The 12,800-nt window shown below is 41.4% G+C and overlaps 1 protein-coding gene across 1 annotated transcript; it reads right to left on the bottom strand.

Annotated features, from left to right (window-relative positions):
- Window positions 1–8,433: 8,433 nt before the first annotated feature.
- On the bottom strand, window positions 8,434–8,996 carry LOC125517250 (small polypeptide DEVIL 8-like). Its single transcript, XM_048682454.1, has one exon. The coding sequence runs from the start codon at window positions 8,899–8,901 to the stop codon at window positions 8,644–8,646; it is 258 nt and encodes an 85-aa protein (XP_048538411.1). The 5' UTR covers window positions 8,902–8,996; the 3' UTR covers window positions 8,434–8,643.
- Between the last annotated feature and the right edge of the window lie 3,804 nt (window positions 8,997–12,800).

The raw sequence follows: 12,800 nt of genomic DNA, 5'->3' as shown, positions 1-12,800 counted from the left end.
TCCGGCCGGAGTTGATCGAGCATGTTGGGTAAGTTGGTGCACCCCTGCAGGGAAGTATTATATCTATTCGAATAGCCGTCTCCACGGTAACGGAAGCTCGGAGTTGTATCCCAATCGATACAAGTAGAACTGGATGCTGAGGCATGTAATGGAAATGATGGCTCCGGGATTGTTTCCTCGCAGGGAGTCGAGGAAGTGATCTTTGGGCATGTTACAACAAACTTACTATTATCATCATATGCCACTCTTATCTCTTCTGATGCTGCAAGATGCTTGGAGCTACTTGAAGATGCTAGTCTTCGATAGGCTAGGCTTTCCCCTTCTCTTCTGGCATTCTGCAGTTCAGTCCACAGATACTACCCATTTCATTGACATTGATGCATATGTAGTGTAGATCCTTGCTTGCGAGTACTTTGGATGAGTACTCACGGTTGCTTTGCTCCCTCTTTTCCCTTTTTTCCTTTCTTTTCGGATGTCGCAACCAGATGGTGGAGCCCAGGAACTAGACGCCACCATCGACGATGACTACTACTACCACGAGGGTGCTTACTACTACGTGGAGGCCGCCGACGACTAGGAGTAGTTAGGAGGCTCCCAGGTAGGAGGCCTTGCCTTTTCGATTCTTGCTGCTTTTGTGCTAGCCTTCTTAAGGCAAACTTGTTCAACTTATGTCTGTACTCAGATATTGTTGCTTCCGCTGACTCTTGTGTATTCGAGCTTATGTATTCGAGCCCTCAAGGCCCCTGGCTTGTAATATAAAGCTTGTATTATTTTAATTTGTGTCTAGAGTTGTGTTGTGATATCTTCCCGTGAGTCCTTGATCTTGATCGTCACATTTGCGTTTATGGTTAGTGTATGATTTAATCGAGGGCGTCACACATTCCGCAATAGAGCAGCATTGACATTTATTTTAACTATGCCTTGTGGTGGGCCAATCTAATGGATTTGGCCTTGCATTAGTATTACCGCATGTGGACATTGCTCGCTTGTGAAGCACCTAGAGCTCGGGTATTTTTTTTATAACAAAGCCATGAGTATGGAACAAGTCTGAAATATTTCCTCATGCAAAGCCTCCCTCCTTGAACTCCATATTGCCCATAAAGTACCAGCCATCAAGGTGAATTCTGCATGCAATGAAAGATTATGCATATTAAATTACCGGCCTTGGCCTTAGGGTTTGTGTCCAGGCACATTTTCTCCACTACCGTCTTACACTGCAAGACATCATGCAATCGAGCAGAGCGTGCTGCCACGAGTCGGCAACGTTGCAAAAGGGGCATGCCGGTGACGCCGCCATGTTGCGATGATGAAGAAACTCATGCGGTGGTACAGACTCCCCAGTAAGGCGCTAGAGAAATTCTTGGATTTTATTTGGTACCTGTGTTCGCCGTAAGGATCTCCACCCATTGTTGTCCTGCTCATTACTTGGCATACGAACACTCTGAAACATTCACCCTTCTCTATTTAATTTGGTGTGTTTGTATCATTTTGTAAGCCGACCAAACATTGAATTGCCTCATGTTTCCCCGCTACAAGCCCAAAATTATCCACCCTTCTCATGCGAAAAGGTATTTTGAGTATCGCCTCCGCATCAATACATATAAAAACAGATCGAATTAAACTATCCCTCCATGCTGACGTGGTTGGCTCTATTAGTTCAGATACATATGTCACTAGATCCACCACAAGGGATGTGATAGGCCAAAGTATATCTCCCCTCGTAATCTAATTATGTTACCATATGAATGTGCTTTCTCCAGTACCTATCCTCATCACGACTCCCTTCTGCAATATGTTCCGCTCGCCAAATTTGTGATGGGTGAGTACCCAACAACTTACAAAATCCCACACTATGGATGACAAGCTGCTTTCAAAACCCCACTGCTCAATGAATCTGGGTTGTTTAGAAGTCTCCATTCGAGTGTGAGGGTTGTATCTCACTTATACCAAGAATAGCTCTCGACTCGCTGAAGGTTGTTCCTCCTTTGATGTTTTTGGGTTGACTTGTTTGCTATTTTTTCTAAGCTCGATTCGTCCTGTGTGGTTCGTTGGTTCTTGTCCAGTTTTCTATTATTTTTCCTTTTCTATTATTTTTCATTTTTTAGTTTTCGTTGTTACTAGGGATTTCTATGTTTTTTTATTTTTCATTGGTTTTTCTCTATTTTTCTCAGTTTCACAAGTATTTTCTTTCTTTCTTTTTCTTTTCTCCTATGATTTCTTTGGTTCATATTTTCCTTCTTGGCAATAACTGTTTTTTTTCATTCTTTTTTGCAATGGTTTTCTGTTTTTCCTTGTTTGGTTTGTTTACTTTATTTTTCTGTTTTCCATCCTTTTTGCACTTGTTTCATCCATTTTCTTTTTTGTTTGCTTTTTTCTTTGGTTTCTTTTTCGAGTTTCATTGTTTTTTTTTTGTTTCTTTTGTTTTCGTCCTACATGTTTCATATACATCAGGAACCTTTTTCTAATACATGTTAACATTTTTTCAATACAACTTTAACATATTTTTAATATATGGTCAACATTTCATATACAAACAGTTTTCAATGCTTGATTCACATTTTTCAAATACAATATTAACATTTTCAAATGCATGATTAACAATTTTAAAATACAAGATTAACGTTTTTTGTTAATACATGGTCAACATTTTTCTATACACATTTAACATTTTTTCAAATGCTTGATTAACATTTTTTCAAATATTTGTCACTATTTTTTCAACTGCTTTATTAACATTTTCTAAATACATGGTCAATTTTTCTCACATGCATTGTATATTTTTTGTATAAATTTTTCGTATACATGAGAAACCTTTTTTTTTCTACACATTGAACATTTATCAAATGCTTGGTTAACATTTTTTAATACCTGGTCAACATTTTTTCAATGCACATTTTTTTACATCTTTCAAATGCTTGATTAACATTTTTCAAATACAAGATTAACATTTTTTGAATACATGGTCAAATGTTTTTTCTATACACATTTTAACTTTTTCAAATGCTTGATTACAAAATTTGAAATGCAAGTTTGACATTTGATTAATGCATGGTCAACTTTTTTTCGATACACATTTAACATATTTCTAATGCTGGATTAACATGTTTCAAATACATGTTTACATTTTTTATGCTTGATTAATTTTTTTGAATACATAATCAACTTTTTTACACATATTGTATAATTTTTGTATACATTTTCAATGTACATTGGAAACATTTTCTTTATAGACATAATTTTCAGATGTTTTGATGTATTGTTTTTTCTGTAATGTATTTATTTAAAATATTTAGAAGTATAAACAAAGGTAAAATAAATAAATAAAGAACCAAAAACAAAACAAAAAACAATAGAACGAGACCGACCCATTAAGGAGAAGCCTGACACGAGAGCACACTAGGTCTAGCTATAAGCGAGACATAGCGCTTGCCCCCCTACGAGGGAACTTTGCCTTGCATGGGGACATGGTCTACTCCAACATTGTTATGTCGTATAATGGATGCCTTTTCCATCGAAATGGCTTTGATTTTATTTTTATTTTTATTTTTTCTTGGTGTCCCATTTTGTTACTTTTTCATATTTTGATTTCTAATTTCTAGTTTTTTGTGGAGTTACGTGAGACCACACCTTTTCTCTCCCAAGGGATCACACTTGTGCTTTTGAAGTGTAGTACATGTTTTTTAGGGGTAAGTGTAGTATATGTGCGCTTCACGCGGGAGCACTATCACAGTTGTACTTCACCCTTTGTGGGAGCACGTGTAAGTACACATAGGGAGCACATGGTGATCCAAGTGGGGAGCATACATTAGTGTTTGTTGGATGTACAGTTGGAAGCACATATGATAATACTTCTTGGAAGTACAAATTGAGGAGCATAAGTTAGTATTAGATGGGAGTAACGGATTAGTTGAGATTAACAACGCGGGTTAATGTAATTGAGAGCATGAATGGTCGTACTATTTGGAAGAACAAATTGTGGAGCACGAGCTAGTTAACGTTGGGAACATATATTTGCTCTAAGAAAGTTCATTGAAACTTATCAGCATGAGATCTAGTTTCAAAAATTTTAACATGCGAAACACAATGTAAAAACAATTCGTAATTTAGACACGTGTTTCAAGATATATTTCATTTTGAAAAGAAAATGAATCTACAAAGAAAACACAAATAAGCCAGCCATCAGATATGGAAGGAAAGATTAGCAGAACTCTCAGATTGCAACAAAGTTTTTTTCTAACGGCATCTCAGATTGCAAGAAGTGGCGTACCACAATTGTCCCATCAGAAAAGATAAAAATTGATCTTTGCAAGAACGACCCTTAATTAGTGATATTAATTTACCGCTTGCTGTAGAGAACGGTACTACAAATCCATTCTGCGCATGGGGCGAACCAGCATTCTAAGCATGTTACCCCTAGTTCTTATGATTTTATTGTCTTTTTTTTAATGTTTTCTTTTTATCAGTTTTTTTCGATTTGCTTCGTCGTCTCTTTTCCTTTTGTTTGTTTATCTTACGATTTTTTTTGTTTATGTTTCTCTTCTTTTTGAGCCCCCCCTTCTATTTCCTTTCTTATTTCTATTTTAAAATTCATATATATTCTTATAAGTTATTTAATATTTTAAATTCATGTAATTATTCTAAAGTATGTCTAAAACAATTTAAAAAATTAACCTTATTATTCATAAAATATTTCAGAATTTTATGAATAATGCTTTGGAAAACACAAAATCTTTCGAATTTTATGACTACTTTTTAAAATTCGTCAATCTTTTTAAAAATTCTTGAATATATATTTTAAAATATGTTTTAAAGTTTACGCATTTTTTAAAATTGGTGATAGAAAAATTATGTCCTCAATATTTTTTTAGTTCACGAACTTTTTCAAAATCGTAAAAGAACTAGTATCTGATTTTATTTCCGAAGGAAAATCCATTTTTTTTCTTCTGGTCGTTCACTAAGAGGAGCGAGCGGTTAAAAAAGGACAGTTGCAGGCAGAAGGAGCGAGTGAGCGCCATTTAGGTCTGGGTTGGCCCATGAACGCGCCGCTACGCATTTTTTAAAATTGATGATAGAAAAATTATGTCCTCAATATTTTTTTAGTTCACGAACTTTTTCAAAATCGTAAAAGAACTAGTATCTGATTTTATTTCCGAAGGAAAATCCATTTTTTTTTCTTCTGGTCGTTCACTAAGAGGAGCGAGCGGTTAAAAAAGGACAGTTGCAGGCAGAAGGAGCGAGTGAGCGCCATTTAGGTCTGGGTTGGCCCATGAACGCGCCGCTACGCCTTCAGCGCCGCAGAACGTAATGGCCGCTCGCGGCAGCGTCTTCTGGGCTGGGCCATGAACGCGCATAGCAGAGCAAAACAACTCCCCAAAAAGTGTTTGCACGCGGAATCGAGCCCATCCATGCCGTCGCACGCCTGTACTCGTCAGGCTACCACTCGAGCTACTACAAGCTAGTCACTATGTACATCGCTCATATAAGAACAATAGTATACGCGCTATTTATTGCACAAAACGTGATTTTCTTTAAATTTGAAGCAAAAGTTTGATAGTTCACAGATGTCAAAACAAAGTTCATGATCATGCAAAAAAGTTCACAAATTTGAAAAAAGTTCATCTATTTTTTTAAAGTTCATCAAATTTGAAAAAGTTCATCGATTATGAAAAAAGTTCATCAATTTTGGAAAAAGTTCACAAATTTGAAAAAAAAATCATCAATTTAAAACAAGGTTCATTGAATTTTTTAAAAATTCAACAATTATGAAAAAAGTTCATCAACTTTGAAAAGAAGTTCATCAATTCTGAAAAAACTACAAATTTCATTGATTTCAGAAAAAAAAGTTCACAAAATTTGAGAAAAGGAAAAAATCGAAAAAGAAAAGGAAAAAAGGAAAAAAGAAAATAAAAAGGAAAAGAAAAGAAAGTATAAGAGGAAGGAAAGGGAGAAGTTATCCGCTCAGGCTTTTTGTGGTTGGGTGGTCAGTGCTGTTTGTAGAGTATGTGAGATCCTGGGTTAGAGTATGTGAGATCTTGGGTTCGATTCTCCATGGTGCGCTCATTTTTTTTGTTAAAAAAAATAAGCGAAACGGGCCAGCCCAGCTCGCAGGAGGGACGTGTGCTTCAGGCGAAATGGTCTATAACGGGTGCCTAAAGCGCCAAATAGGAGATGCCGCGCTATTGCATAATCCAGTCTCGGACTCAGCACCAATTTACGATGAGCAACCACCACACCAAATGGCTCCATGGTTTGTAAGCATGGGCTAATCGAAGTTGCTCACATACACGAGCATATACTCGCCCCTATCCCTATAAACACGCATACGCACATCCTATCCCTATGAGCACCTTCAAGAGGCTGAGCCAGCATAACATCTTGATCTTCTATGAAGTCACCATAGGCGCCTCGCTGTCGGTGGAACGTCTTCTCCCACTGAACAAATATCGCCGGAAACCTGGAATAAATCCAGGAATAATACGAGCACCAATGTCAAGTTTATGACTTGAACCCTGGTGGGATGGAGATATCATTGTTCTCTTAACCATCTAGCCATAGGTTGGTTCGTAGTGTCCAAACTTATTGAAAGTAAAACTAGAAAAGATGCACAAACTGAGGACAAAACATAACATAAAAATAAAAAATGATTTCCATCAAGCAAATAAATACATATGCTCAAATGAAGCTAGTGCTTCCTTCACAAAAAACACGTAAACTAGTAAGCAAGAGTTGAAACACAAGGATAACAAAAAGTTGAATAACATGTGAAGGAGCAACACACTATAATTATAACTGAAAAGTCACACAGGAGAACTCCCAAGTTTCCCTTCTTTTTTAATGTGCTACAAGATGAAGAAGTATAATTTGACATGTATCCCTTCTCTTATCTGTATTATCATTAGATATATGAATTAGTTTACAAATGAGAATGAAAAATTTAAGGCAAGGGACAATGAAACAAGTTGAAACATGAAGGCAACTCTAATATCTATTAATCAAAGATGTACCAGACCAGGATTTGGCCAAAGCTAAACAAAAAAATGTAATTCAAATTGGTTCTTATTGAGTTCGATTTGCAATCTAGCATGCAACTAAGCATTGTCTGCTCTTGACCATAAAAAGAGGTAAAGTTTAGCACCAACATGCTTAACTATCAATCTAACTACCCCGACTACATAATTTCTTATCCTATCTTCAACCTGCCCAAAAGGACAATAAAAAACCACCTTGAGCTAGCACATCCGAATATGCACACAACCATGCATCATACATGCCCGATGCATCCACACAACCTCCTCCTCCATCTTCTCCTCCAACTAGTGCCATTGCTCATCATGCCTGCATACACATCGAACTGCTCCTTGTCATGTAACATTTGCATCAACACTATGATTGTCGATGCCTATGCCAAGCCCAACCTTGTCACCCATGTATGCAGCATGTTAGCCATGAACGACCGTTGCTGCACTCACCCTTACCTATTCGCAGTGCCTCTAATAAATTTGGAGCCGTGTGCGTCCTTACCCATCATGATACACTCTACTTCAATGACAGATATATGAGAAAAGATATACGGGAAGGACCCAATGTGAGACGGAAGTGAGAGGAAAGAGTGCTTACGGTCGCGACCACCGCCTATACAGTGCTCTCGTTTGGCTGTTGCCACCAGGAAAGAAAATTCAAAGAGGACAAAGCCAGAGCACACATAATCGGATGATGCTGGATTGGCCTCGACAGACGCTTCCTCGTCCGGCGGCTCCGTCTATCGCTCCTTTGCCTCCACAGGGTCCACCCCCTCCTTCCTCTCTCTCGAGCCAAATTGCTATAAACCCGAGTTTTAAGTTCAAGTCCTGGACGCCTTATTTAGGAGAGGAGTTAGGGAAGACGGTTAGGAATGCAGAGTCTGATTCCGATTCTCCACCTTCAGAACCGTCTCCTGCTACGGGGTGGCGGCGGTGGCACTTCGAGCAGTAGCGCAGGAAAGAGAAAGGATGACTAAGGCTCACGAGAGCATGCATTTTTTTCCAGAATTTTTACTGAGGGTTTTCTTTATTTTTAGCGTGCAATTCACGTGCGGGGAAGGGGGGCAGTAATGGGGGAGATGAAACAGAAAAAATGCCTCATTTGATTCATATGATAGGAATACCATGGGAGTAGAAAAATAGTGTGATAACATGCATCTCACTTCCTATAAAGAAAGAAAAATATCATTGAGTCATGTGATACCAATTTCTTTATTGGGTCTAGGCTAATATATTTTTCCTTTGATATGCGAATGATTGCTTCCTATCCTAGGAATCCATTCCCATGAATCAAAGGGTTCAAAGGAATTTTCCTACAAAATTCATATCCTTCTGAATCCCTGCAAAATTTATGCGAACAAAAGAAGACGGTAAAGATAACCAATTCCATCCAAGACCAGAAGTTGTACTGGTATAAGCAACCAATTCCATCACATGTCATCACATTTCCCATTCACTTACACATCATCAGATTAAAAAAAACCTCATGTCATGACAATTGTTAATAAACAAGTATGGAATATGATACACCAAACACTCTACCATTCCTTCCTACAGACCGAGCCGGTCTACAGGCCCGGCCCTGACCCAGCCCGCACAAAAACCACCGGGCCCTCGTGTGAGCTCAGTCGGACATGTCGTGCTCGTTCCAGCACAGCAGCATCGAGACACACCGCCGGAGGATGTACAGCCTCGTCCTCTGCTGCTTCAGAACAGCATGGCACCGGGACCGGAGCCCACCGATGCCACTGCCAGCGGCCTGTTTCCTCCGGCGCTGCAGCTGCGGTTGGGACCGCGTGCTGTCGTCGTTGGCCTCAGCCGGCGTTGAGAGGTGGTGGTACGCCGAGCAGACGGACACCGAAGCTGAAGCGGCCAGTTCCATGGATGCGATTTCGAAGGAGAAAACGAACTTGTCACGGGAGAACAACTGTAGTAGTAGAGCAGAGGATATAGCGTGGTGTGGCGAACCTGGAGAGGGGCCTGTGTTTTATATGGCCCGAGCCGAACCCACACGATTACGACGGCTCGTTATTGTAAGCCGACATTGATAGGTGTAATGACGGTTCTACCCCACCCTCGGTTTAGTTTCTCTAATCCGTCCAGCCCCCTAACCAACGGATTGAGCACACTAGACGGACTTGTTTGTTCTTCTTGGTGTTGTTTAAGTATGATTTATAAACTCAAAAAAGTATGATTATATTACTTGTGACATAGTACATCTTTTGTTTCTTCTCATCACTAATTTATGGATGCTTCTGTCAGTTGGAATTTATGATTCTATTACATTACTGCAATGATTTGGAGACGTTTGTCTGCACTCGGCACTAATATGTCTGTAGTACAGATGATTATTGATTAGTGCGCTAGCTAATGGTGACGTTCGGCTAGCTCAAGTACGTGGATAGAGTAGAAAAACAGGGTGCCTGACTCGGATCTGATGCAGGGTCATGCATATTGAAAGAAAAATATGGTCACATCACCAATCACCACTTAAGTTGAAAACATGATGCTGTTGCGGCGTATGATCTACAGCCTGGAGGTGATTAAAATAGAAAAAGATTTGGAACACATAGGCGCTCTGTCCCTCAATTATGGGTGCTGTGAAGGTGGTCTTAATCAAAAGTAAGCAATGGTACTATTACATGTTTTTTTTGTTAATAATAGGCTGGATTTATGATTCTTTTTAGCTCTGTTTCATTTTGTTGTTTTATCAGACCTTGGATTTATTGGCTGTGTGCATCTGATTATGCAGAGGCTGGGCGTTTTTTTGATGCGACTGTATCACCTCGATAACTCAATTCAATGAAATGCCCTTTATTGAAAAATGTAACTCTTGCATGTGTCGTAGGAGGTAGCAGGAATTTAGTCTCTTGTAGGAGTATCTCGCTCCTGATTTGTGTTTGCTACTACTCCTCCGCCCCAAAAAACTTTTCTTAGAGATATAGATGTATTTAGATATGTTTTAGTGTCAGATACATCCATTTTGATAAATTTAAAATAAACTTTTTAAGGCGAAGGTAGTATATAGTTTGAGCATTGCTATATGTACAATGAGTTTTTGTACAGACAGTCGTACGGCACTACTCCATCACCTTGGATTGAATGGCCAGATTATGATTGATGCAGATTTTTTTTTATTTTTTTAGAAATGAAGGACCCCGGCCTCTGCATCTAGACGATGCATGCAGCCACTTTATTAATTATTCACACAAGATTTTTACAAAGTCATACAATAGTAAGACTGAAGCCACCGTCTAGGCAACAAAAGTGTCGCTACTCATATCCAAATGATGAAGGGATGCTGATAGTCTGGACCTAGTACCAAACAAACCTTACAGCCAAACCTAACATCTAAAATCTGAGATCCCAACCAGGACGCCTGCCGGGTATGGGGCACTCACCGGTCCGGCGCACTCCTCAACCAGGACGCCTGCCGGGTATGAGGCTGCCGCAGCTACCTGCCACCAATCCATCATCAGTGATGTACTGTTGCATCTACCTTGCTCGGCCTACCTGTCGTCGACGCCACCACGACGCCTGACAACGCCACCATCCTACGCGAGTCCATCTCCGCTCATCAGGCGCCGAGTCTCCACTGCGCCAAGCCGCCGAGATCCGCCACTATAAATGGGCAAGATGAAACATCGTCCTTCCTCTTGTCCCCTCCAGCCAGCACTTACTCCAAAACAATGCCCTCAGGAGGGAGAATGACACCGAAAGCGTCGTCATCGTCCGATCCGGTAGACCCAGATCTAGGGTTTCCCTAGGAACATCCGGATCAGGTTGACGTGACCTGCAACGACGATGCCTCGAGAAGGGAACGACATCCGAGACACCGCCATCGTCCGCTAAGACCGCAGTTAGGCGCAATTTTCACCGGAAACCACGTAGTCCCAATCTCTCTCGGCTGGCAGGAACAGAGCGAAGCCTCGCCACGAAGACGTACACCGCCGTCGGTACTCTGGTGGAGATTCGTCATCTCCTTATCGGTCCCTCCACGCGCCGCCGGTCGGCGCAAGGCCACCCCGCGGCGGATCCGATCGGGACGTTGGATCCGCAGCCACTGTCGTCATCATCTCCGCACAGATCAGCCAACCCCGCCAGATGGGGTGCTGCCACCGCCGCCGTCCATCTCAGGGCCGCCGCTCCGCCGACCATGGAACTGCGACGACCACCGCATGGCATAGGGTCGCCGCCCTCGGACTCCCATGAGAGGTGCCGCCCGTGCCGCCTCAGATGGAATCCCGCAGCCTCCGCCCGCCCAGGTGCCTTCGTTGCCGGGCCCGCCGCCACCGCGGCCCACGCCGGCGGCGGCGGCAGCAAGAGGAGGTGCGGGGGGTGGCCTGCGGCGCTAGGGTTGGGGGGGCCCTGGCATCGCCCAAGGGAGGCGACGCGAGGGGAGGGAATGCACACAGGATTGTAGTATTGTACAGAGTTCATACTTGAAATGTATGATGCAGAGCAATATTAATATAGTTTAGGCAGCTGAATGATCTTCTTGGTGTAAATATCCTTAATTAGAAACCCTTATTTTCTACACTATGAGAACAACATCATTGTTTGAGTCCATGCGAGTATTTCTTTTCTAGAACGGATGTTCATTCTTCCTCGCAAAGTAGGAAAAATAAAATATGAGTATCGTTTTTATATAATTTATTTTAAAGAATAGGCATATGTTCGACTTTATAGATAAACTCATGTTGGCAACGTCAAACAACATTCAAATGATAGTACATAACCAAGTTTTTAAAAGGTACACACAAGCTCACGACAGGATCCCCGGGTAGGCCCATGACAAGGATTTAGCCCAGCTAGGCCCACAATCCTAGTCTTCATGAGGAGAATCACTCGGTTGGGTCTGCCTTGATAAAGTCCATTAGCTGAACACCATAAAGCCCATCCGACTAGATAACGTCCATCTGAGTGGACCAAGACATGGTCAATCAAGACGGACGTTACCCGCGACACCATTAAGACGATTCTTGTGATGACCTGATAATGACACGAGTAACTACCATCATTATGATCGTTATTACTCCCATCATTATGATCGTTATTACATCACGACTCATAATAGCTCATGTAACTCCACCTTCTAACCGTATATATGGTGAGAAGGGCGCGAAACCTAGACAAGTTCACTCAAGTCTACAGGTTGAACAAATCCTTTTTGATCACTCGGCTCACACAAGAGGGAAACATCCAGGCAGGAGTAGGGTATTACCCCTAGAACAGGGGCCCAAACCTAAGTAAAACTTCAACTATGTGAAATCCCATACCTAGATCTTCTAGGTGTGTCTTGGCTCAGTAAAATCCTTGAATCCTGAACATTATCGTGAAATCCCCACGATAGTTGACGCCCACAGTGGACAAGCATGCGTTGGAGTGATGGTCCAGGCGGGATCATCTCCGGTCATCGGTGGCGGGCCTAGGGCCGAGCATTTTGTGCGTTTAGGCACACTACAATTCGACACTAGCCATGCGTCTTAGTATTCTTCCTCTACCGTACTTCCCATGATTGTTGCAACATTTAGTGGTAGCATGCACTTCGTTGTAAATTGCTCCAGAGTCATGTGCTTGTAGTTTTCCACTCCCTATCGGCAAGTGAACATTTGTCTCGGGCATGCACCAGGATCTGTATCTCCAGTAGCCACTGGCAATGCTATTTCTCAGCTTGTCGGTATGGTCAACTCTGACTCTATTCTACTCTAGAGGTCTCGTTAGGAGCTCGCTCCAAATCCAACTGCCACCATGGAGGGAAGTTTCAGCTTCTTCCTTCTC

The sequence above is a fragment of the Triticum urartu genome, chromosome 1, assembly GCF_003073215.2.
Source record: "Triticum urartu cultivar G1812 chromosome 1, Tu2.1, whole genome shotgun sequence".
In the NCBI taxonomy this organism is placed as follows: Eukaryota; Viridiplantae; Streptophyta; class Magnoliopsida; order Poales; family Poaceae; genus Triticum; species Triticum urartu.
The sequence above is the reverse complement of the archived record's forward strand: the minus strand, read 5'-3'. Positions and strand labels throughout refer to the sequence as shown.

What these genes read in the sequence shown, in the direction of transcription:
- LOC125517250 (XM_048682454.1), bottom strand. Translation starts at nt 8,901, where the DNA reads ATGGAACTGGCCGCTTCAGCTTCGGTGTCCGTCTGCTCGGCGTACCAC.